The sequence below is a fragment of the Cynocephalus volans genome, chromosome 1 (assembly GCF_027409185.1).
Source record: "Cynocephalus volans isolate mCynVol1 chromosome 1, mCynVol1.pri, whole genome shotgun sequence".
NCBI lineage: Eukaryota > Metazoa > Chordata > Mammalia > Dermoptera > Cynocephalidae > Cynocephalus > Cynocephalus volans.
The window spans coordinates 211,210,340-211,237,356 of NC_084460.1; the positions used below are offsets into that span (position 1 = coordinate 211,210,340).

Sequence of the window (27,017 nt, forward strand, 5' to 3'; positions counted from 1 at the left end):
TTCATGTCTTTGTACTAAGAATTTTCTGAGCCCTTAGTCTAGAAGAGTAGTTTTCAATCTTTTTTATCTAAGGATCTTTATACTCTTAAACTTTGGAGAAGACTCCAAAGAGATTTTGTGCATGTAGGTTCTGTCTATAGCTACTTACCATATTAAAAATTTGAATTGAGTGATGTTTTCAAGATGACAGAATAGATGATCCCTAGCTTTGCCTCCCCACACAATCTAAATTGATAGACTGTGTGGGGAAGCAAATTTACAACTATCAATTTACAACTATTAAAATGCAAAACTGTCATGCTGAGTTTGCTGGAGCTCAGGAGAAGAGAAGGAGAGACCCATAGAGTTCATTAAGATGTGAATGGCCATGAGGAGAAGAAGGGACTACTCCAGCCATTCCAAATCCTGGCTGTTTCTGGGGCTGACATGATACAAGGCAAGGAGCAGCTTACAGCACATGGAACAGCTTCCAGGAGATGGCAAAGCCCCAGCAGCACCCTTTGAATGAAGCTACTTGAAGTCTGCAAGGGAGGAGGGTGCTTTGGAGAGCACATTCCATCGCCCAGGACTGTAAAGCCACTAGCAATCTTCTAGTGGACCTACACAGAAGCAAGGAGCCACAGCCAATGGGAGGAAAGAACCACCCAGAGATCAGTCAGTCTTTGCTGGGGATTCCTGCATGACCTGCCTCACAGGAAATATTTGGAGTGTCAGAGGGGAGGCTGACCCACCAAGAAAGCAATGGAGTACAGTGTAAACAGCTGATCTGCCTTCTGATTGACACGATATCCACACAGTGGATACCAGGACAACAGAACTACAGGGGGTGCAAATTTGTGGGACAGATTCCGTCCCAGGCTGGAATTTCCACACAGCCCAGTTGTGGCTGTGGTGACCCCACAAAATGCAGAAGTGACTAAAAGACCAACAATTATAATCCAATCGACACAAAAAGCATTCCCTGTTTGAGAGAGAGCAGCAAAGTAGTAATCAAGCTCAATCACAGAGCTCAAGTTGTGGTACCCACAGGAAGTTTTCCCCAATTTTGGAATTAACCACAAGACAGAAATTAGATATAGTGCAGAGTGTAAGTAGTGGTGGTCACTATAAATCCACCACAGAATACAGGGGAGAAATAACCCACAGACTAAAGACAAAGCTCTGGTGTTAACCGGTAAAGTCCTAACAACACCAAAGAACACCTATAAAACCTACAGGAGGTAGCCATCTCCTCAAATGCTGAGGAATCAATGTGAAAACACAAAGATTGAGAAAGAACAGATAAATATGATACCAGCAAAGGAAACAAACAAAGCACCAACAATGGACTCAAAAATAACCTTTGCATAATTGTTGAGCCTGAAGGAAATAAAAAAGGAAGAGGCCCAGAAAGCATAATCACGGATATAATGACAAAATTTCCTAAATATGGAGAAAGTTGACACCATTCAGGTACAGAAAGCTCATCAATCAAACTCAGTCCAAAGAGGAACATCCCAAGGTGCATCAAAATCAAATTATTGAAGAAGCCAAACACAAAGATAGAATACTGAAAGAAGCAAGAGAAATGAAACACATGACATTCAACAGAGCCCTGGTACATCTCTCAGCAGATTTCTCAGTAGAAACTCTACAGGCCAGAAGAGAATGGGATAATGTATGCAAAGTAACTAAAGTGAAAAAAAAATAACAAAAAGCAAAAAAACCCCAAAAAACTGTCATCCAAGAATTCTGTATCCAGCAAAACTAACCTTCAAATATGAAGGAGAAATAAAGTCTTTCTCTGACAAACAAAGCTAGGGAAATTTATTAATGCTAAACCTGCCTTACAAGAAATACTAACAGGAGTTCTTCAATCTGAAAGATGATGATACTGAAGAATAGCAAGAAAACATTTGAAGGTTTGTAACTCACTAATAACGTAAGTACACAGACAACCTTAGAATATTGCAAAGTCTTAAGGGAGGTGTATAACCACTTATATCCTTAGTAAAAAGACTAAAGGACAAACCTAATAAGACAGTAAGAGCTACAACAATCTTATAAGAGATAAACAATATTAAAAGATGTTACCTGAAACAGCGAAATATCAAAAGGGAGGGGGGAATGATCCCAAATTGTTGAGTTAAGTTTGGTGTTTTGTTTTTTCTTAGATATTAAAGTTAAGTTATTATTAGTGTAAAAGAATCTGTTATAACTATAACTTGTTTTTTGTGAACCTCATGGTAACCATAACACAAAAACATATAGGGGACATACTGAAAATCAAAATATACTGCTAAAGAAAACCACTCAACTACAAAGAAAAACAGAAAGACTGGGAAAAAGGATCTACAAAACAACCAGAAAAAAATAGCAAAATTGCAGTGACAAATCCCTATATATCAATAATAACCCTAAATGTAAATGAATTAGATATCGCAATTAAAAGACACAGAGTGGCTCAATGTACTGTAAACAAGCACCAATAATATTCTGCCTACAAGAAACTCACTTCACCTATAAGGACAAACATAGACTGAAATTAAAGGGATGGAAAAAAAAATACATGCAAATGGAAACCAAAAAAGAGCAGGAATAGTTATATCAGATAAAATAGTCTTCAAGTCAAGGTAAGTAAACAAAGATGAGGAAGGTCATTATATAATGATAAAGGGATGAATTCAACAAGAGGATGTAACAATTCTAAATATATCCATACCCAATACTGGAGCACCTGGTTATATAAAGCAATCTCTATTAGACCTAATGTGAGAGATGTACTCCATCACAATAATAGTTGTGCAGTTTAACATCCCTCTTTCAGCACAGGACAGATCATCCAGACAGAAAGTTAACCAACAAACATACAATTTAATCTCTACTCCGGGCCAATTGGACCTAACAGACAATTATAGAACATTTCATGCAACTGATACACAATACTCATTCTTCTCAGCAGCACATGGAACATTCTCTAGAATACACCATAAGTTAGGTCACAAAACAAGCCCCAATAAACTTTAAAAATTGCAGTCATATCAACTATTTTGCCTGAATAAAAATAGAAATCAATGACAAAAGGGATATTGGATACCATACAAGTACATGGAAATTAAACTACATACTCCTGAGCAAAGAATTTATCAAAGTAGAAATCAAAAAGAAAATTGTAAATTTCCTGGAGACAAATGAAAATGAAAACACTTCATAACAGAATCAATGGGTACAGGAAAAACAATTCTAAGAAGGAAGTTTATAGCAGTAAATGACTATATCATAAAAGAAGAAAGACTTCAAATAAACAATCTAACATTACACCTCAAGGAATGAGAAAAATAAGAACAAACCAAACCCCAAATCAATAGAAGGAGAGAAATAACAAAGATGAGAGCAGAAATAAATAAAATGGAGACAAAAAAATACAGAAGATTGATGGAAAAAAGTTTTTTGAAAAGACAAAGGAAATTCATAAACCTTTAGGTAGACTAATAAAGAAAAAAGAGAGAAGACTTGAATAAATAAAATCAGAAATGAAAAAGGAGACATTACAACTGAGACCACAGACCACAGAAATACAAAGGATCGCAAGAGACTGTGAATAACTACATGCTAACCAACTGGAAAACCTAGAAGAAATGGACAAATTCCTAGAAACATACAACTTACTAAGGCTGAATTACGAAGAATGAGAAAACCTAAAGATCAATCACGGAATGAGATTAAAACAATAATAAAATGTCTTCCAACAAAGAAAACCTCAGGACCAGATGGCTTTACTGTCAAAATCTACCAAACATTTAAAGAAGAAATAATACCAATTTTTTTTTCAAACTCTTCCAAAAAATTTAAGAGGAGGGAATACTCCAAAACTCATTCTAAGAGGCCAGCATTACCCTTATCCCAATACTGGAAAAGACACAAGAAAACAAACAAATAAACAAAAGTACAGACCAATATCCCTGATAAACACAGATTTGAAAATCCTCAACAAAATACTGGTAAACTAAATCCAACGACACATTAAAAAGATCATTCAAGAACCCACAGATGCAAGGACTGTTCAACATATGCAAATCTAGAAATGTGATACTTCACATTAACAGAATGAAGGGGGAAGAAAACACATGTGATCATTTTAATAGATGCAGAAAAAGTATTTGATAAAATCCAACACCCTTTCAATGATAACAACATTCAACAAAATTAGGTATAGAAGGAATGTAATAATAAAAGTCATATACACCAAACCAAAATTGGAGGCTCTTCCTCTGTGATCTGGAACAAGACAAAGATGACCACTTTCTCCACTCTTATTCAATACAGTTCTGGAAGTTTTAGCCAGTGCAATAAAGTGAGAGAAATTGATAAAGTGTGTCCATCTCAAAAAGGAGGAAGTCAAATTGTCCCTATTGCAGATTCCATCATCATATACACAGAAAATGCAACAACTTATTCAACTCCATTAACAAATTACTAAAACTAATAAATGAATTCAGTATAGTGGCAGTATACAAAATTAACACACAAAAAATAATCAGTAGTTTTTTTTATATATTGATAATGAAATAGCTGAGGTAGAAATCAAGGAAGTTATTCCATTCACAATAGATATGCAAAAAATGAAATTTGTAGGAGTAAATTTAACTAAGGAGGTGAAAGACCTCTACAATGAAAACTATAAAGCATTAACAAAAGAAATTGAAGAGGACACAAATAAATGGAAAGATATCCCACACTCATGGGTTGGAAGAATTAACATCATCAAAGTGGACATATTACTCAAAGCCATTCACAGATTTGACACAATCCCTATCAAAATACCAATGACATTCATCAGAGAGGTAGAAAAACTGACCTTATAATTTGTACAAACCACAATAGATCCCCTATAGCTAAAGCAATCTTGAACACAAAGAACAAAGTTGAAGGCATCACACTACCTGACTTCAAAATATACTATAAAGCCATAGTAACCAAAAGAGCATGGTACTGGCATAAGAACAGACAAATAGACCAATGGCACAGAAAAGAGAGCCCAGAAATAAACCTGAATTTAAGACCTGAAACTATGAAACTACTAGAAGAAAACAGGGGAAACACTGCATGAAATGGGAAGCACTTTTTTGAACAGGACTACAAAGGCACAAACAGCTAAAGCAAAAATACATGAGTGGGGCTGCATTAAACTTAAAAGCTTCTTTACAGCAAGGGACACAATCAACAAAGTGGAGACAACCTACAGAATAGTAGAAAATATTTGCCAACTACGCATCAGACAAGGAACTAATATCCAGAATATATAAGGAATTTAAACAACTCAATAGCAAAAAATCAAATAACTCAATTAAAAAATGGCAAAGGACTTGAATAGACATTTTTCAAAAGATGACATACAAATGGCTTACAAGCTCATGAAAAAAATGCTCAACATCACAAATCATCAGGGAAATGCAAATTAAAGCCACTATGATATGTCATCTCACTCCAGTTACAATAGGTATTATCAACAAGACAGAAAATGCTGGCAAGGATGTGCAGAAAAGGGACATCTCCCGCATCAGTGGTGGGAATGTAAATTGGTACAGCCACTGTGGAAAACAATATGGAGGTTCCTCAGAGAACCAAAAATAGATCTGCCTGATGACCCAGCTATCCCACTACTGGGTATATACCCAAAGGAAATGAAAAGAATATAGTGAAAAAACACCTGTACTCCTATGTTTATTGCAAAACTATTCACCAAGAGATGGAATCAACTTACATGCTCATCAACGAATGAAAAGTGGGTTTTCATAGAAGTACAGAGTAGAATAATGGTTACCAGAGGCTGAGAGAAGCAGAAAGGTCGGGGGGAGAAGTAGTGAACTAATGTGTACAAAAATACTCTATCTACCCTAAATGAATCATTGTGTAGTATATGCATGTATTGAAACAAAACACTGTCTCCCACAAATATGTACAAGTAAATATTAAAATAAAAATTTTTAAAAAGAACAAAATATTTGCTAGTATATAATTTTTTGAGGAAAAAACGAATGCTGGTGTTTTAAACCATGATATATTTAATCTCTATATTTGAACTACATAAAAAGTATGAATAAACACAAATCTGTAAAAAATATACAGATTAAAAATTTATTTTAAATATTTTTCAATGTCTTTGAAGGTTATAATAATGAATCAACTGCTTGTTGATATAAGTAACACCTTCTAAGAAAAGTAACTATATTTTCAAAAACTAATGTAAAGAGAGGATTGTTTTACAGTTTTACAATATATTTAATGTCTGGCTTACTAGAAGACAGCTGGATTCTCATACCTGCTTCTTTATCCTATCAGTTGTGCTGTTTTAGTTGCAGTTTATAAAGAAAATCCACCCTCACACAGCTATGTAGTTGAAAAAAGGAGGAAGTGTTTTAATAGCTTTTCTAGATAACTCTGGATATTCTTTTTTCATACTACGCCAACACATGTCAAGTGATAGTTACTTAAAGGTTAGTTGCAGTGTGAAATCTGAAACCATAGTGATGAACTTTTCATACTCTATTACATTAAAATTAATTGGTCTATCTCGCACTTTGAATGAATCATTTACCCATGCATGATTTTACCGTGTCATTTGGGAAATATTGTTTACCTGACTTATGCATACCTTCTAAATGTTGACACATTTTATTATGCAATACCCCAAAATCACATGAGTTAATATCACCATCCATCTAATCAGAAAAGCCTTTAAGTAATGGGAAGCTGTCAAGCTTACTGTGGTGGATATATGTCTTCCAAAATTCTGATTTTCACTTGAAAGCTTGATTTTATTTTTTGCAACTAACGCTGTAGGTCATTTTCCTAGAAGTGCCAGACTCACTGTATTCATTCTTTAGAAAATGCCTGCCACACAACCAGGCTTGAATAACTATAGTTTAGTTATTCAAATCTAAACGTTCATTAAAAAGAAAATGATTAAATAAATTAGCTTACTCTGGGTAAAGAATTAGATACAAGCTTTCAAAAGAATAAGATGAAACTATGTACTGAAATAAAAACTTTGCAGTATATATTGTAAATGCAAAAAAGCAGCTAGCTGAATAATACATTTAATATTATTCCACTATTGTAATTAAAAATGATAAACACATACATAAAGAAAATTTTGGAGACATGACTGCTGTCAATTATGGGTAAGTGAATGGGATTGATTGTTGTAGCAAAGAGACAAATTTCATATTTAAATCCACATTACTTCAACACTCTATAATAAATTTAAATATTTTTTCAATTTAAAAAGTAAAAAAAATTGATCTCAGTATAGTGATAATGAAAAAGTGTGGGTTATATGGAAATCACATAGAGATAAAAGAGAGAAGTCGTGCAAGAAATAAGAAGATGGTCCATGTAAAAGTCGAATGACAGGGAAAAGGTTTACCTCTGAATTATGCGGATAATCCATAGTGAATATCATGCTTGAATAATTATGTCACATAACATATTAAAAAATATATCATTTTTATAATAACATTTTCTCGACTGTATATGTTTAAATATATATACATATATATGCACACAAAATAATCTCTGACATTTATCTGAGAAAATATGATGGACCCAATATACTAGGCAGATATTCTTGAAGATATAATTTCTCCCACTGGAAGAAAATCAATTAGAAGAGTTTTGAACTGAAAAATTATTTTCCATGAATTTTAATACACTTACTTGTAAGAAATAGTATGATGAAACATACTGGAAATTCCACGATTAGAAGCTAATAATCATAGTATACATGATGTACATGCTAGCAGTTAATTGCTTCTTTAACATTTGGAGAGTTGGATGAAATAGTCATATTTATTCTTGAATATAAACTCTAGGAAAATGTAATTGCTACAGGCAATTACCACTATTATTTCTCTAGTAATCCACATGATACTCATTTCCACCAAACTACTTAAAATTAAATTGTTGTACTTACTTTCAACAATTACTTGTCTGTCTTCCCAGTTATCATTAACAAGCTGTATATTTCCAAAGTGTGCATCACTGTAAAAGATTCGGTTGGTACCTTTTCTTCTTTGACTATAGTCAAAAGCCAAGGCTATGACATTCTTGAAATAATGTGGATTTTCATATGGCCTTATTGGAGAATTTAAATTGGTTTCATCAGAAAGATGTATACTTTTTAATATTGTTCTCCCTGAATAGAGCAAGTAGCCTTCATGCCTTAGGCAAGTAACTCCATCGTCTGCCAAATATCCATGGGCACAAGCACAAGTTCTCCGGAAATTTCCTCTATAAAGACAGAGTTGCTTACAGCCACCATTGTCTTTGGCACAAACATTGGTCCCTAAGAAATAAAAAAAATATATATATATATATACACATACACACACACACACGTTTATAATTTTCTCTTGTTTTTCAAATAAGTTTTTTTCTTATAGAAATAATAACAATTTATTGTCTTTTTATTCTTAAGTTTAAGACTAGTCAAGAAAAAAAATCAAAGCCTATAAAGTACTGTTTTTTAATCACAGCAGTTTAAAATCTTGGGTTTCTTATTTGAAAGATCACATTCTTCTGCTTCCTTCACCATCCAAATAAAATCATTAAAATTTTCCCTTAATGAGCCAGTTAAGGGTATAAATCTTTTTTGACACTTGATACTGAGATTACAATAGGTTTTATATATTGTCATCTTTGGTACAAATAACTGATTCACTCAAAAAGACAAACTGAATTCACCCAAAAACCATGTACTGCTTTAAACTGTGTGTCTGTGAGTTATGTCAGTATCAAAGAAATTTGTGGTTCCAATGTGCCTAACTTCATAAATATATCGGACGTAAGCTTTTTGCTCCACTTTTGAGTGAAGACATAATATGCTCTTAGGATTTCTTCGTGGAGCTAATTTTCCTCTATGAATCCATTATTATCATCTCCAAAATGATTATACCTTTATTTGATGTAAAGAAAATTAATTATAATTTGTTTAAATGAAGGTAGATTAAAAAGTACCCAAATCACTCTCATGTCAGTTTCAAAATACACATTATAAGGAAATGATGACTTCAAGAAATGTTTCACTCTAAAAGCATCAACTTCCAGAGCCATGACCACTTTATATACTAATATATAATCCAAAACAAAAACTTCAGCTGCTTTTTACTCTCTAGTATTCTAATCATGCTTTTTATGTTTTGTCAAATCAGTATATTTATCAAGTATTTTTCATATTACTAACCCAAACCTATACTCAAGACACACCAAATATGTAATATGTCTGTGTACGTATGCTGCCATATACAAGTGTACCTATTTATGAACTACTACATATTCATTTCATTAGGCTACTATGTGAATTTTGTAGGACATTAGATGCAAAATATAAATAAATAAAATAAGGTTTTGTGGTTTTGAACTAGTATAAGTATTAACCCCAACTTAAGTTCGGCGATTTTTTTAAAAAATGAGACATAAATAACATAAAATACATTTATCATATATATTCCTTTAAGAGTGCTAACCTTTCTCTCTTACTCGGTTAAAGATTTTAACCTCCTTCAGGTTGACTCCAAGGCCAGTTCTCATGGTTACCATTTCTGTGGCATCATTCTTGTGACCCCTTCTGATGGACCCATTAGCGTGTGCTCTGCCAAAAAATTGAACATACATGATCAACAATCTTCAATTAATTAAAATCAAGCCAGTTGTTTAAACTGAAGATAACAGACAGCCCAACAGAAGTGAAAGAAACCAACTTTAGTCTGTTATATTGAAATTCTTGGGCCTGGAATAGCAAGAGTGCCTGATTTTTCTGTGGAAATCACATGGTTTTGTAAGATCCTTTTTATGACCTTGCTAGGATAATGGCTTATCCTACAAGGGTAAAGCAACTGGCACTGAAATAACATTTTGAGACTGAAATACTTATAAAAAAATTAATTACCTGTCAGACCAGTAGATGTAAGCCCCAAAGACTGCAACTGAAAACAAATCCACATTGCTCCCTGACAGCACCATCTCACGATTCCTTCCAGTCTCAAGGTCAATTCTCTCTATCTTGTCTGTGCGAGCATCACACCAGTACAATTTATTTTCCTAAAGATCGATTGAAAAGTAATATCACAAGCTGTTTTTGATTGTTGTATTAAGAAAATAAGGGAACACTAAAAGTGAACTAATGCAAGTTGGCAGCTAATGCACTTTTAATACTCGAAAGAAATCCAACAGACCTCGTAGTCAATGGAGATGCCATTCGGCCATGCTATTCCCATGCTTACAAGGACAACCTTCTCTGAGCCATCTAAGCGAGCCTTTCCAATGCAGGGCATTTGTCCCCATTCAGTCCAGAACAAGAAGCTGAAATCAAATAGTTGATTTATAGTAATATATAGATAAACGCAAAAAGACAATGATAAGAGTAGTAACACTCAGTAACAGAACAAGAATAATACATTTTAGAAATTAAAATGTAAGTTCATTTATGTTTGCCAAAAAATTCATTTTTATTGTAAAAAATATTTAACCAGCCATAGAAATCATGAAGATGGTTTCAAAACCATACCAAAATACCTTTTTTACATCCCGTCTGAAATGCTCTTCTAAAACCTGTTTGCCTAATTTGCTTCTTTTTTGCAGATCTCAAAGATTTTCTTCAAGAAGACTTCTGTTTCTTCCCTCATTATTGCATCACATACTCTGTCTCATAATATAGAGTGGCAAATCTACACTTGTATTTCTTTACACTGATTATTAATATTTTTTGCCCCCACTAGACAGTAAGCTCAATGAGGACAGTGATCTTTCCTCTTTTTTTCCACTATTACACCTACTGGTGTTCATTAGAAAATTTAAAAAATAAAAATTAGTGGTAAGTAAATATTTAATTTATGAATGTACAAATTAATGTGTCATAACTTTCAATTCTGTCCACTTGAATAGTTGCTAAGCACAACTATTCAAGTTTGAACTTCACAAATTATCTATGAAGCCACGGCTTCATACAAAAACAAAGACTTTTATTTTAGTTACCTCATAAAATAAAATGAAATGTAGAAGGAATGTGTAAAAACATGTAATACAGAAAGAAAATCTAGCGTATGCTGAAATGAAACTATATATCAAATATAAAATGTAGAAAACCAGAGGGTATGTAATCCATGCATTCTTTCACTCATTCATTCAACAAATGTGGTATTTATGTGAGAACACAGAAATCCATGCATTTAGATAAACATGACTCATTTTAATTTGATGTTACGTCCACTGAAGTTTTTACCCAACTATCAGATAACAGCAATGACTAATGTTTAGAAAAATATGGCAGTCATTGATTTATTCAGGCAAAAATGGGTCTATATTTCCATGCATATCTGAATATATACATACTTATATATACACGAGTGCTCATACAAGAAGAGACAATATAAAACTGTGTATATAAAAATTAAAGACCTATACTCATATTTTGTATATATCCTATTGAATTACTGTATTGTTTAACCATGAACAAAAGGTATTTAAACTACATGTAATATATATATTCTTTTTATGCATATTATTTTGATTTATTTTAATAGTTCATATTTTTTCCTGAAAATGCTGTATAAAGTAAATGTCTTGGAGTTTTACAACCAGACAGAAAAAAAAGGTGTGGCTAGAACCCCAAGAATATTTATTCTGAAAATACTTTCATTCATATTTACAAGCTCTATAAATCAGAAAGGGGAAACTTTGCAGCAGGAAATCCAACTAATATTTTACTGGTAATAGCTTGGTGAAGCAGGCATGAAAAAAATCTATACTCGCATTAAAATCAAGTTTTTTAAGACTTTAAGGGATTCTCTCATCGGATTAAAAATCTTTTTAAAAATAAAATAACTGGGAAATAAAATTTATTGCTCCATTCAATTTTCTAAGGACAAATGTCATTGTGTTAAAATGGCAGGGGATGTCACACTGTGAAGGAGGCCCTGTGGGAACCTGGGCACACATGTACTTACTTATTCAATCTGATTCTTATCATCTACTTTTAATATACTCCAAAGTTCAAATATAGAAAGAAATGTATATTATAAACATTTTAATTAATATTAATCTGCTCTCAAATGCAGATTAATATTTAATGTATTATTAAATGAGTAACAAAAATATTATTTTGAGTGAGTAGTCCAACTAAGCCATTTCATGTACTTAGAACTAATTCTCGCGACTATGGAAATTATAGCTCAGGAAGTTAAGGATCCACAGTCACTTGACCAATAAGGGGGCAAGCCAGGAACCACACTCAGGCTTTACTAACCCAAACCTGACTTTCTTTTCTATAATATGTTGTCTCACCAAATAGAAAGACAAAACAACAGTGTAATAATCTTATATCAAATGTTATTTTTCCTTATCTGTGAGGAGTGTAATAAAAGATCTCCATACTTAAAAACATGAAACAAACATAGAAAAGGTCATAATATTGAGAAACAAGTGTCCCTCTCTTTTTTCTAAGTAGTCTGTATTCATTTTAATTTTTTTAAATACTTCCATGCAGGAAGCTTAGGTGAATATCAATAAAATTATAGATAACAATTATTCTAAATAAAACTATTTTGAATCCAGAATGTACCCAAGTTTTCTCTGTGGAAAACACTAGTGATTTGAATACTAGTGAAACTATCATAGTATAGAAGCCACATGTGTGTGGAAATCACTTTTATGGTTAATCTATCAACTTACTAAAATTAAAAGATTTTAAGCTGGTGAAAATTAAGCATCGTTTTATGGATGTCATGCAAAGAATAATTTATTTGCTTCTTAAACCAAAATTGAAAGTAAATAACTGAATAGAATCAGCACATCGAGAACCTTTGGGGATTATAAACCAAATGCAGAAAAAGAACATTCTCCAAACTGGTAGGATTGCAGGGAGAAACTTATAATTTAAGATAATACCTTACATGAATACACGTGAGATATATTCAATGAACACAGATTTTTGGTATCTGAATGTCATTAACAACAAGAAGAAATGAAAATTCTTGTCACTGGTTTTTGTGACCCCACAAAAATTAAGATTCAGTGATGGGGTTACTACTGATTTTGTCCCCACTTGATTTCAAATTTTGCAATTGTGAAGAGTTCGTTGGTTTGTATGATATGGACAAGAAAATAGATTTTAGAATATTAGCTTGATAAATATAACTCTAAAGATACTATCCTAAATCCAGAAATTTTCAAAATTTTCAAAATCAAATGTTATGTTGTACAATTAAATTTTTTCTGAATAATAAATTATTTGTTAATTATTTAAGACATAAACTTGTACTTACGTGTCATTTGTTTTTTATGTGTTGCCTTACTTTAAGATGCAAAATAAAAGGATACTTCAAAAAGGTTGTGAAAAAATAGAATTTAAAGACAATACAAATCTTTCCATGAACTTTTTGAAGTACCCTCATACACTCTAAGAGATGGCATTCAACTATGTTAGGCTATGCTATTTCAACAGATTTTAAACTGTCAGCCAAGACCCTCTGTATATTGCTTAGTATTTTGTAAAAGTATATACATAATCAAAGACAACTTGACAGTATGTACTTGTAGAACAACAAAATCTTATGTCAGTCCATGTCTTTACCAAGGAAAGAAAAACTTTTCAGCAAGTTATTTACAATCGCAAAAATATAAAGCTAAATTGAGATGCAACACACATCCTGGTACCTAAAAGGAAAAAAGGAAATCAGTAATTTTGTATTTTACCAACAGATTATATACCATGCAAGTTTAACCAAAATTTTCAAACTCATCCTGTGATCTCCTATACATCTTTTTTTTTATTGTTAGTAGAAAATTACTTTTTAGCATAAAGAACAGTATTACATTTTCAATTTTTCAAAAAGGAAGTGATGCCTAACCAAAAAAAAAAAGAAAAAAAGTGAAAAGTCATTGGAGGGGAGAAACAAATTTTTCAAGCTGAACTGAATTCATACATGGATTCTATTTTGCATTTGGCTGCATTTTAAAAGATCTCAGGTCTCCATTGTTCAAAAATAGGCTCTATGCCCACTTTTCAAGGCACATTTATATCTTGGATTCAACCAATTTACTCCATTATAGTTCACCTTTTCCCTCAGCAATACCACCTGCCATGTTTTAACTTCAAACAGAATATTAAAATGCTGTACTTTATTCCTAAGATATGAATTTTGACACTTAAATGTCTACTTAATGTTACTTGAGAATCTATGTTCAAATAATTTTACATAAACTATTCATTTTTAAGCCTTGTTTTCCTCTGAATACAAATCAATAAACATGTGGAAAAATTATAGAGATACATATCACTAATACTTCCAAGCAGTAACAAATATTTCCTACAGATAAGCTTAACATTTATATAGGTGTATCTATTCTTAACTATGAATATGGAAACAAAAAGTATTTACCTGTGTGATATAACTAATATTAAGAAATACTTTAAAAAAGAAGTGAGAATATACAGGTAAACAATAATTAAATATTGCTTCGTATGTCAAATATTTCTTGTTTTGTGGACTGAAATCTGAATGTGCAGGCTCAAAATTAAGAAATCGAAAATATTTACTGATCTCTTTCTGTTGAATCAGTGCTGAGCTGGTAGATGCAATGGAGAGAAATGAAAAACCTGACAAACATCTGGAGAGAAGAAATGGCAGGATTTGGGGTTAGATTGAAATAGGTGATGAAAAACTATGGAATAGCTAAACTTTCAATCTCTTTTATGATAAAACAAAATGAGTTGCCATGTTTAGGAAAGGAAGTCAATAGATGAGAGGGAGGGGACATATTAAGTTTTAGTGACAAACAGTCAAATAAATAATTCTAAAGAAACTGGAAATATAAGTAAAGGGATGAAGATGAGATTTTATTTATATTTTGTATATATTTATATTTTGTATATCTTACTGTATATGCAGTGATTAAAGTAAAAATCAAAATGAGATCAGTTTAAAAGATAATATGGTAAGATAAAGAATGACATACGAAGCTTTAAATGAGGAGAAAGAGAATCAGCTACAATGTTTACAGGAGCTATATGAAGAGGGTCAGAGAGAACCAAAAAACTTAGGGTCAGAGAAGGTTAACAGAAAAAAGAAATTCTTGGGTGAACAGTCAACAGAGAGAAATGTCCACAAGGAGGCAAGTAGTGTAAAACCTGAAAAAAAAAAAAAAAAATCTCTGGATTGGGCTATGGATACATTTAGAAATTTTGGGATAATAACAGAAGCTGAAAATCATTTCAGGTGTTCAACGACAAAACCATGAGCATAGTTCACTTTCTAAGAAGTCAAGAATTAGATATGTGGAGAGTAATAGGGAGGTAATGTTTTTTCAAACAAGAGGGATCTGAACCTGTTTGAAAGCAAAGGAAAAGGCTTCATTAAAAAGAACAAGTTAAAGAATACCAAACAGAAGAGAAGAGCTACTCCATGAGACTTGTCTGAGAAAAGGAGATGCCATTGTATCCAGAATAAAAGTGGAAAAGTTGTTTTATCAAAGAAAGAAAACTTTCTCTGGGCTATACTCACTGAAACATTCACAGCATGAATTCACACATTCCACTTTCCCATACCACCACATCATCACTCTATCACAATACCCACCACATTTAATTGCTCTACCACTTGCTGACAGCTTTTCCATCTTCCCCCTCCACTGCTGACATACTTAGGAACTTTATGACTCATGCTGATGAGCCTGTAAACATCCTAGCTCATAGTTCTTTATCTTTACAGCTCCAGGGACATATATCTCTCTATTCCTTCTGCCTTACATAAGCAAGTCCACAAACTAATCCTAATTATTGCATTAAAATGCTCTATGGCCATTTTCGCCAATGTTGAAATCACCCTCTCTTAGTCTATAGAGCTATCATGGTCATTCATGCCTGCTGAACCTTACCTGTCTACTCTTACCCTGGCCTCCTACTCTTGGTTTCCCACTATCCATCACTACCGTCCAGGCCTTACCTTGTCACTGGAAACTCACAGTTAATCCATTACAACCGCCAATTTTGAATATGTCCTCTTCTGCTTTCTTTCTGTCTCTTTTTTCTTTCTTTTTTTTGGTTTGTTGCCCCTAAGTTGCCAAGCATTATTACTCAAGGTCTCATAAACATTTTGGTTAGATTCTAGAAATCTATCACAACTAACATCATGTTGCTTGAAATTCTTTTTTGCGTTATTGTAGGAAATATTCACCACAATAGTTTCAGCAAAACTTACATATTCATTTATTTTTTTTCTTATCTATATATCCAAAGCTGCTAATGCTACTTATATAGACTATCAATTATAAGTTTCTTCAGTTTTCCTCATTTAACCTCTAAAATACATGCACCTCCATATTCCATCTCTTGTCTCACTTCATCTCCAAAGAGGAAGGAGAAAAGAACTAGCACTTACCTCATTTAATCTTCCCAACAATCTAAAAAGAAATAGGCATTTGAGACCAAGATATTTTAAAATATCTGAAAGATAGTAAATGTCCAAGCTGGGGTTCCAAACTGTTTTGGACACTGTCAGTGCTCCATATAAACACCCTGAGATGCTGTTTAACATTTCTGCATGTTCCAGTGCCCAGCTTCTGTGTCCTTTGCCTCTAACAGCTCACACAGATAACTTTATTCAGAGGACTGTCCTTGGGCCAGAGATCCTCTAGGATCTCTTCCACAAGTGCTGACAGCCAGAAATCCTGGGAGTGAATTCTTTCTCAGGGGTGCCTTTATCCAGTGGATGACTGGCTGAGAGTCTGAAAGTCAAGTTCCCTTGCTTTGAGGTAAAGGTTACACTCCAGAGACCCCCGAGGAATCAGTCTGAGGCTTGGACTTTGCTCAAAATTGAACATTGGCTTGATTCCTTCCCTTTTCCTACCCTGCATCTTTCACTTTCTGAATTGAATTTTCATTCCAGGATCTGTCTCTGGGACACCTCATGTAAGGCACAAATCTTGTCTGTCTTCTTTCTGTCTCCTATTCTTCCTGCTCTACCCTACCACTTCTTCCTTGTCAATGTTCCTTCCACACTCCCTGGAGTTTGTCTCCTCTTTCCATTCATTCTCACCCTCTTCCATTCCACCAGTTTCTTCCCCTTTGCCTATGAATATGTGCAGTACCACCTGACTCCCATACTAAAAAAACTTTCTCTATATCCTACTATCTTCTCAATTTATCTCCCATTTTTCTCTTTCCCTTCATTGCTGAAGTTTCTGTCAATGTAGTATATATATATTCTAGCTCTAGTTTCTAACTATCTATTTATTAATTCTTTGTATTTGACTTCTGCCCTTGCCAATCTCCTGAAATTGCTAACAATAAGCAACAGCATCCTGATCACCAGTTGCATGGCCTGTTCTCTGCTTTGTTCTCTCCTGACCGCTTTACTGCTGGCACATTCTTCCTAAAATTCTCTTCTCCTGACTTCTATGATACAGCAATTTTCTGAGGACTAGAAATGGCTGCATGTTTTTTTCTTCTCTCTTTCTTTTGCCCTATTGTTGTCTCTCTCTCTCTCTCTTTCTCTCTCTCTCTCATTTAACCATTTTATCCCCTAATTATAAATATTGTTCATTTTTGTTTTTAGTCTGGTTTTTTTGTACTCTTTCTCAAGTAATCTTATTCACTATCATGGTTTATTGTAGAGTCTGAACTTGGTTAGAATAAGTATAAAGCGACTTTCTAGTTACCCAACTACTGACTCCATCTATGCACTACTGAATATCTCTTTTCCAGATTTTGTGAGCTCAGGAAGATTCCATAACTTCTTAGTCAATTGCCATTAAGTGGAAGTATCATATTGGTAAAGATTAATTTTCAAGCACAAAAAACTATAAATCTTTCTAAATGCAAACTTAAATCTCATATGCATTTTAAAATTGTTTTTCTCTTTCCAACTTTGACCTGACTTTTCTTAGCCTGGGGACTAGCAGTAAAAAGAGACACTTTTTTTTCATTTACTACTCTCTCTTTTTTAACTTTAGTCCCCCCTTGCATATTTGCTTCTAGCTCTCTCCATTACTTGGCTTGAAGGCAGAAGAAGAGCCGTCCCCCATCCTCTGTATGGATGATAAATTACCATCCCTAAGAATTCCCTATTTAAAGAATGCTACAACTTCAGTAAACTTTCATCACACTTCTGATCTCAGCTTATATACGTTGTTTGGGGCCAGGGAGAAGGCTTAAGAGAAAGGGTTCAGAACTGGTTTAGATTTCACTTGGTAAGCTGGAGAAAGTGTCCTCATAGCAAAATGTTTAACCTTGTCTCTATTTTATGATCCTAAGTTATTTTCCAGCCTCATCATCTACTCTACCTACATGTACCTCATGTGCCTATATTCTTGCCAATGGCCTTTGCTTTGCCACCCAATTTTTTGATTGTTCTATTTCTTTTTCATATAATATAACCCTACCCCACCTCAGAAACCTATTTCTTCTTCAAGCCTCCTCAACAAAACCTCTGCTAATGACTACCTTTGCTGCTCCTACCCTCATTTTTACCACCTAATCTAATCATATGCTGTCACTTTTTTTAGGCTCAATGTAATTTTATAATGGTCTTATAAAAATTACTTCCACAAGAGATTTGAATTGACATTTAGGTTTGAAGTTAGGCCAGTTAGTCTCATTATGCCTGAAAGTAAATCTTACTTTACAAAATGAGACTATTCCTTTAACTGAAATTTTTGAACTTGTTTAAACTTCCTGTTTAAACATAAAACTCATTGTGAATGGAGGCAACGTCTTATCGCACCGTCATACTTCACCGTGCCTAACAGTTCCTTTCCTATGTACGACTATGTTGTCAAGATGTACTGAATTGAAGGCTGAGCAGGACCCGGAGTGATGTTGACAGTCCCGGTTCACAGTGCCTGGCACTCAATTAATGCTCATTGAATAAACTGACAAAAAGTGGAGTATATATGAATGTTTCACTGCTGAGAGAATTAGGTGTAGTCATATGCTGAGATGGATGTGGAGAGATAAGAGATACTTAAGAAAAAGAAGCTTGAGAATATCACCTTAAGGGTGTATACTGGATGTAATGAGAAATAAAAAAGAAAACTCCTGATTGACAAGTAGAATCAAGAGGCTTGTTAAATTGAAGTGCATGAATCTATAATAGACCAGGCAGAAGAGGTTCTGTACAACACAAATGAAGTGTTGGACTTACTGCAAATATGAAGGAAAGAAATTCTTTATCAAAAACAAATTAAACATTCATTTCCTATGTATCTATGGAATTACCTGACATTCAAATTATTTTTGATCTTACCGTTAGAACAATCATTCATAGGCAAGCAACTGAACAAATTTTCTCTATTAAGGCCATATGATTTATTTCTTGATTATCAAGTATAATTTAAATACCATCATATTGGAAGAGGACATTTTTATTTTCAAGTTTATAGATGTGATGTGGGCACTTTCAATTGAGTCATATGCTTTATTCTTGGAATTAAACAAAATTACTATGTAGTAGCATAAGTCTATAGGCATGCGGTGGTGGGCAAGAGGATATGCAGGGGAAAGTCAGACCCAACTGAAGACTTTGTTACAGACCTCCACACCTAAGCTTTTCCAGCCTTTCTTCATTATTGTTTATTCTCTCTTTCACTTGCAGTTCTAATCTTTAAATTGTCATTACAATTTTATCCTGGAAAACTGTTAAAACTGTTCTCTTATATGTTTTATATTTTTGTTTATTAAATTCTGTAATGTTTAATGATACACACACACACACACATATATATGTACAGTTGTCCCTTGATGTTCATGGAGATTGGTTCCAGGACCTCCCATGGATACGAAAATCTGTGGCTGCTCAAGTACTTGATATGAAATGGGTTAGTATTTCCATGTAACTGACACACATCCTCCTGTATACTTTAAATCATCACTATATTATTTGTAATACTTAATACAATGTAACTGCTATACTGTATGGTTTAGGGAATAATAACAAGGAATGAAAAGTTTGCACATGTTCAGTACAGGCACAATATTTTTTCAAATATTTTCAATCCACAATTGGTTGAATCTATGGACATTGAACTCACAGATAGGGAGGGCCCACTGTATATACACAGATATGTTACATGCCATACACACATACATACACAGATAATATATAGCATCATCTTTAGAATTTAGAAAACTTTAAGTCTCCTCCTATCAACTTGGTGAAAAATGTATTTAAAATTGCTGACTCAGTTTCTTTCTCTGTTAAATGAGAGAAATGATACCACTCTAGGTTTGATGTGAGCATTTAAAATGAGTGAAAATGAATCCACTGGTGAATTTTCAGCAAAGAAATCACATACATTACTTATATTCCAGAAGGTCATTATGCTACCAAATGAAGAACAGACTGTAGGTCCAGCAAGAGATGATAATGGCTCAGGCTAAGGTGAGAACAATAAAAATTATGAGAAGTAGGTAGAGTGTGAATGTATTTTGAAACCAAAGGTGTTAGAATTTCCTGGTATGTTAGACATAGGGTATGTGAGAGAGACACAAAAAGGTAATACCAAATGTTTTGGCCATAGGAACTGAAAAATCTGAGAGTGGAAGTAAATAAGAAATATTTGAAAAATTAAGAGAAGTTCAACAGGGATTGACTGAGAGAGCTAAAAGACAGTAACAAGAGTTTAACACGGAAAATTTACATAGGGTCCAATTAAGAAGAATCACAGCAGAAATAAATAAATGGAAATTGCTTGAAAGGTTTTAGGTAAGCAGATTTATATTTTTAAAAAATCACTCTAGTTTTTGGTGAAATTAGAAGATCAATTGGGAAGTTACTGCAGATATGTAAGGTAATAAATCCAGTTCGGGTCAGGGCAGTGAAAATGGAGAGTGGTGGATTCACAGTAGAATTATTTAGAAGAAAAAATCAGCAGAACTTGGTGGCAGATTGAATTCATTTAAATTTTACATATGTACAGTTTGGGTACCCATGAAACATTTAAATGGACATGACTAGAAGACAGGTAGACATACTTATCTGGAACTCAAAACAAAAAAAGAACAAAAATCAAAAAAAAAAAAAAAAAGAAAGAACAGAAAAAGCTTAGGATGAACATGTTGATTTGGCAATCATGGACACATAAATTTAAATTTAGAAATACTGGAGAGCAAGACTGGCTATCAAATGGCTATTGCACTCATTTGACAAATAATTGAATACGTAGTTATGTAAACAGTTCTGGGGCAGATCTTTAAATTGAGACTCTAGAAACATGCTGATATTCTTACTTGGATTCACACACATGAAAGAACTTCACAGTAAATGTGATCTCACCAAATACGTACTAAAATATATTTTTTAGTTTCATTTCAGACATTATAGCTAAAAATAAATATTAATATGTGTCTTTTTTCCAAGAAAACTTAAGAAAACTCACTTAAAACTTAGAATATACATGTAAATCTTAAAATTACCCTTTCTCTGGGTGCACAGCTATAGATCTTGGTTGATCCAGGCCTTGGGAAATAATTACATAACGGAAAGAGCCATTGAGTCTTGCAACTTCAATTAAGTTGAAACCATGATCTGTCCAATATATGTTACCTAGGAGAAATACAGAAGTGTTTATAAACAATATGAGGAAGAAAATTATTTATTAGTTATATCTGAATATCTGCATGACTATCAAGAGTCTGTTTACTTCCTTTCCTACATTCTTTTTTAATGTGTATATTTTCTAAGCAGAAAGTTGTAAATAAACCAATATAAAAATACTTCCAATCCTAATATAACACATTTCTCGTCTAAACCACGTAATGATACACTTATAAGTTAAAAATAAGTTGAAATTTCTCCTACCTAAAGAAGGGATCTATTTTAACTTCCCACTTTAGGCAAAAGAAAACTTCTAACACTTTTTTGTTTACCTGCCTTATGAAGCTCTCCGGAGATTTGGGCAAAGTTAACACTGCATAATCGACTTCTACATAAAAACACTTATCTAAAGGCTCAAAAGCATTAAAAAGAGTGAAGCCAAAAGCAAAAGAGACTATTTAGCCCTACAGCTAGAAGTACAAAAACAACTGTTATGAGTCAGAAACAGAATTTTCATAGCGTAGATTGAGACCCTAACAAAATAGATGTAAAAGAAAAAGAGAAAAAGCCATGGATTATACCAGCAATCCAGTCAATAGCTATCCCTTCCACTCTTCCCAGGCCATTGGTAATGATGTCTTCTTTCCAAGTCTGATCTCTTTTAGCTCGGCTAATTTTATTGAAGCCCATGTCTGTCCAGTAGATGGTATCGTTTTCTATGGATAAGACACAGAAGAAAAAACCAAAAAACACACTAAACAAGATATCAACATATATACTAGAATCAGAGTATAAGTATTGTTCAGGATAATTTACTAATATAAATAGTGAGAAAGGTATTAAAGTAACATGAAAGAACCTATATTTTAGTCAAATGATTTTTAAAAGTATTTTTGAAATATTTATGAAAATGACCCATCACATTTTTTTCTACTATGTTTTCTTCATTTTTCTACTCATTTCAACTCAATAAACCTTTACTCCCCATGAATTTGCAACCTTGATATCAAACCATGTTATTTGGGATCACAATTTTCTCTTCACAATCATACCTGTGTCTGAGTCCTCTGATGTAAAAAGAATACTGCTGGGATAATCAACTCAACAAAGCCTCAAAGTAGAGAGATGATAGAGAGAAACATAAGGATATTTCCATTATATCAAGGATGTTTTAAGTACAAGGTTATTCAAAATGTATAAAGCCTTAAAAACACCTTACCATTGAATTATTCCTTCTGAGATACTAGTTTCCCAAATTTCAACTACAAACCCTTGACATTATTTCTTAAACTCTCATTGTACAAATGGACTTAAGAATACTTGAAAGAATTGCTCTATATGATAACAGTCTTTAAATAATAGTGTTTTTGAATATTTGAATGAAAAATGTGTCTAAAGACTATAAATAAAATATATTACACATGCATGCATATGCATAAAGGGTAGTAATTATAGACCAATAATTTTAAATACATCCACCAGAAGGACACTGGACAGAAATCATTAAATAATAAATTTGCCACCAACTAAGTCAGTTTTTGTGTTGTGACCTACATGGCCATTTGAAGAACAAATCCTTTAAGACCAATATAATTTCCATCTGGCACAGTGACAGACTATGGAAATAAAGAAAATGCAATTAGTATAATAAACCCATTTATAAGTAAGTTGGGGGATTTTGTTTCAAATGAAATATAGTCTGAACTCTTTCCGTTATTTGGAGAAAGATTCTAAATAGCTCCTATTCTCAACAATGGTTAAGTCAGATAAACAATTGTTTGAAGCTGAGTACAAATATCATATTCAAATATGTATCTGAAAAGCAAGGACTTGTTTAATATTCCAATTCTGTAAAAGCATCAGTTAACATGTTTTCATTATTGATGCAAAATGAAGATAGATGTAAAGATAGAAAGTGAAGTAAAGACACATTTCAAAATATAATATTTTTTAACTTTACCTCCATTCAACAAATACTCATAGAATACTTAGTCTGTGCTATGAATTACTGCAGGCAGAAGAGTGTGGTGGTGAACATGAAAGACAACATCCCTGCAATCACAGTGTTTACATTCTGGAGTAGAATTAAAAATAAACTATCTTGAGACATATGGTAATTTGGTAATATATAATATAATTACAGGATTGGAAAACAGAATTTGTAATTTAAGTTAATAACAATGATAATTACCTCCCCATAGATATAACAAGACAAATAAGACTCTTTGTAGCCATTTTCAAGGATTACCATGTAGAGACATTGGTGGTCAGCTATAGTGTATTGTAATTAAAGTCAGAATTAAAGCAAAAAACATATATTATCATAATGATGTCTCTGTAAAAAAAGGGAGAGACCTTTAGGCAATGCAAAAAGTTAAACTTCTTAAGTTTCAACTTAAGAAAAAGTTTTCAAACAAACTTTTCCAGAGTATTTAAGAGCTGAAGAGCTGACCATCTACAGAGGCTGGATCATGCTGAGTCTCGTCTGAAAATAAGAAAAGTGAAATAAAAGTCCCTTAAAGTCCTTTCACCATTAGGTATTTATTTTTTTATTATTAATTAACAAACAACTATTGACCACCTGTTGTGAAAATACTCTACTTCATGTTATCATGGGCTGCTGGATCCTACAAAATTCACAGTTATGCTTCCTGGCCTAAATTTACATGCTTAAAAACAGATATGAGGACCAATGGAACAGAATAGAGAACTCAGAAATCAACCCACATATTTACAACCAACTGATCTTTGACAAACGCACCAAGAACATACATTGGGGGAAAGACTGCCTCTTCAATTAAGGATGTGGGAAAACTAGATATCCATTTGTAGAAGAATGAAACCTGATCCATACGTCTCACCATATACCAAAATTAACTCAAAATGGATTAGAAACCTAAATATAAGGCCAGAAACTTTAAAACTCCTAGAAGAAAACATAGGGGAACCACTCCAGGATTTAGGACTGGGCAATACCTTTATGAATAACACCCCAAAAGCATAGGCAACAAAAGAAAAAATGAACAAATGGGATTATATCAAACTAAAAAGCTTCTGTACAGCAAAAGAAACAACAGAATGAAAAGACATAAAATATTTGCAAAACATACATCTGACAAAGGATTAATATCCAGAATATACAAAGAGCTCAGACAACTTTACAGCAAAAAAATAAATAGTCCAATTAAAAAATGGCCCAGGAGCTGAACAGACATTTCTCAAAGGAAGACATACAAATAGCCAACAGGTATATGAAAAAATGCTCAACATCACTAATCATCAGGGAAATGCAAATCAAGAGCACTCTGAGATATCACCTCACTCCAATCAGATGGCTATTGTAAAAAAGACAGAGAATAACAAATGTTGGCAAGGATGTGGAAAGAGAGGAACTCTCCTGCACTGTTGGTGGGACTATAAATTAGTACAGCCATTATAGAGAACAGTATGGAGGTTCCTTAAACAACTACCGAGAGAAATTTCATATGATCCAGCAATCCCAGTCATGGGGATATATCCAGAGCATTGGAAAACATCAGGTCAAATGGACACCTGCACTCCAGTGTTTACTGCAGGTCTATTTACAATAGCCAGGCAATGGAACCAACTTAATGTCCATTGATGGATGACTGGATAAGGAAATTGTGGTATATATACACAATGGAATACTATGCAACTATAAAAACGAATAAAAGTCTACCATTTGCAGCAATATGGGTGAGCCTGGAGAAGATTATTCTAAGTGAAACAACCCAGGTTCAGAAAGAGAAATACATGTTCTCGCTCATAACTGGGAGGTGAATCCATAAATAAACAAATGAACAATAAAGAGAGACGGAGAGAAAAAAATAAACAACAATCACAGTAATAAGTTGAACTTTTAGAAAACGAGGTGGAAAAGGGGAAGGGAGGAGGAAAGGGAGGGGGGCTAATGAGGAATTGGTCAATGGACACATAGAATGATTATGTATTATCATGATGAATAAGCTAACTATACTGATCTAACCACCTCACATTCTACACAATTATTGAAAATCGACGTTGTACTCCACTAGTATGTATAATATAAATAAATAAATGTACATGCTTTTTCAGAAAACAGTATACATATATAAAAACACACAGGATAAAATACGACACATAAGGCCACTATACTTCTCTCTCCTAATGAAATAATCACCAGAACACTAGGAAGAGAGCAGAGCAGAGAGCAAGGAGTCTAGGGCTGGCTTATAGAAGATCATTGCTCTGCCATCCACCATGGAAATTTCACAAAGTTACTTTGTTTCTCCTGCCTTCATTTTCCTCACATATAAATATGAATATAAATATATAAACTATATGTATACAATTATATACATATGTACACCTATATATAACTAAGAGAAGGTAGAATTTAGATAGCATATAGGGTCTCTTTCAACTCTGATCTTCTAATGCTAAGATTTTATTTTTCACTTGGACATAAAGGGAATACAGTATCTCAATATACAGTCCAATATTAGCTGTTATAAATATCTTCCCTTTACCCTATAATTTTTGCTAATTTTAACTAGTTCTGTTGTTTGGAGTTATAAAGGCTAAAGCATGTCAAATCATGTTATTGACAAGTGACTTCAAAGTCAGGTACACACACTGTAGGGAATGCCTAGGATAACTAAGAAGATACAAGTCAATGCCAAAAAAATGTGAACATCTTGGTTTTTCCTTTTGAGTTCCTTGACCTTTAAAAATTTCTATTTGTGTACATATTTTACAGTGTATTAAATCATAATATTTAATATAGTAATAAAACACATGCTTTATACGTAAATAATTTATTCATAAAATAATAAATAAACATTTTAAGTGAAATCTGTTTTTTTTAACTAGTAGGTTGTGCAGTAAAAAAGAAAGGCTTAGTATTACTGATGCAGCTGTTAATTTCCAACCATTTTCAGAATGTAACACACACAGGAAATAAATATATTTTTATGTTACAATAATTTCCTGTAGAAGGATCAATGTCTCCACATATCCATCACCCATTTTTGGCACACTGCTGAGAAATGAAATGCCAATTGAAATCTCTGGAGCAGACTATGAGACTACAGGAACGAGGAAAGCATGGTTAGTAAAGGTCATCAGAGATGACTTCATGGAGGAAGTGAGGTTTTCACTTATCCTTGAAGACCAAGTAGCATTTGGATTAGAAAAGATGCACATTTTAGTTCATTGCAACCTAGTTCAGATAAAGAGCCAATCTACTAAATGTGGTTATTTTCAGAATAGGAGGGAGGGACAAAAAGATCATTACAGCCAAAGTGATGAGCATAACTGTGATGACAGCCAGTTCAGAATCCATCCAATGCCTGGGTACAGATGTGAATTAAGTTGAACTTTCTATTCTTTCCAATTTTAGAAAGCATTCAAATATTTTTCAGGTTAATAAAGACCCAAGTTCTCAGT

At 33.2% G+C, this 27,017-nt stretch overlaps 1 protein-coding gene across 1 annotated transcript in view; it reads right to left on the reverse strand.

The window, feature by feature from the left end:
- LRP1B (LDL receptor related protein 1B) overlaps positions 1 to 27,017 on the reverse strand; it is a 1,457,254-nt gene that overhangs the window by 437,848 nt on the left and 992,389 nt on the right. Inside the window, exons 36-41 of the mRNA XM_063085362.1 lie at positions 22,151 to 22,285; positions 21,449 to 21,578; positions 10,215 to 10,341; positions 9,929 to 10,080; positions 9,507 to 9,631; positions 7,955 to 8,326 (exon numbers count right to left, since the gene is read on the reverse strand). Coding sequence (XP_062941432.1) covers positions 7,955 to 8,326; positions 9,507 to 9,631; positions 9,929 to 10,080; positions 10,215 to 10,341; positions 21,449 to 21,578; positions 22,151 to 22,285 — 1,041 coding nt within the window. The remainder of the gene's footprint in view (positions 1 to 7,954; positions 8,327 to 9,506; positions 9,632 to 9,928; positions 10,081 to 10,214; positions 10,342 to 21,448; positions 21,579 to 22,150; positions 22,286 to 27,017) is intronic.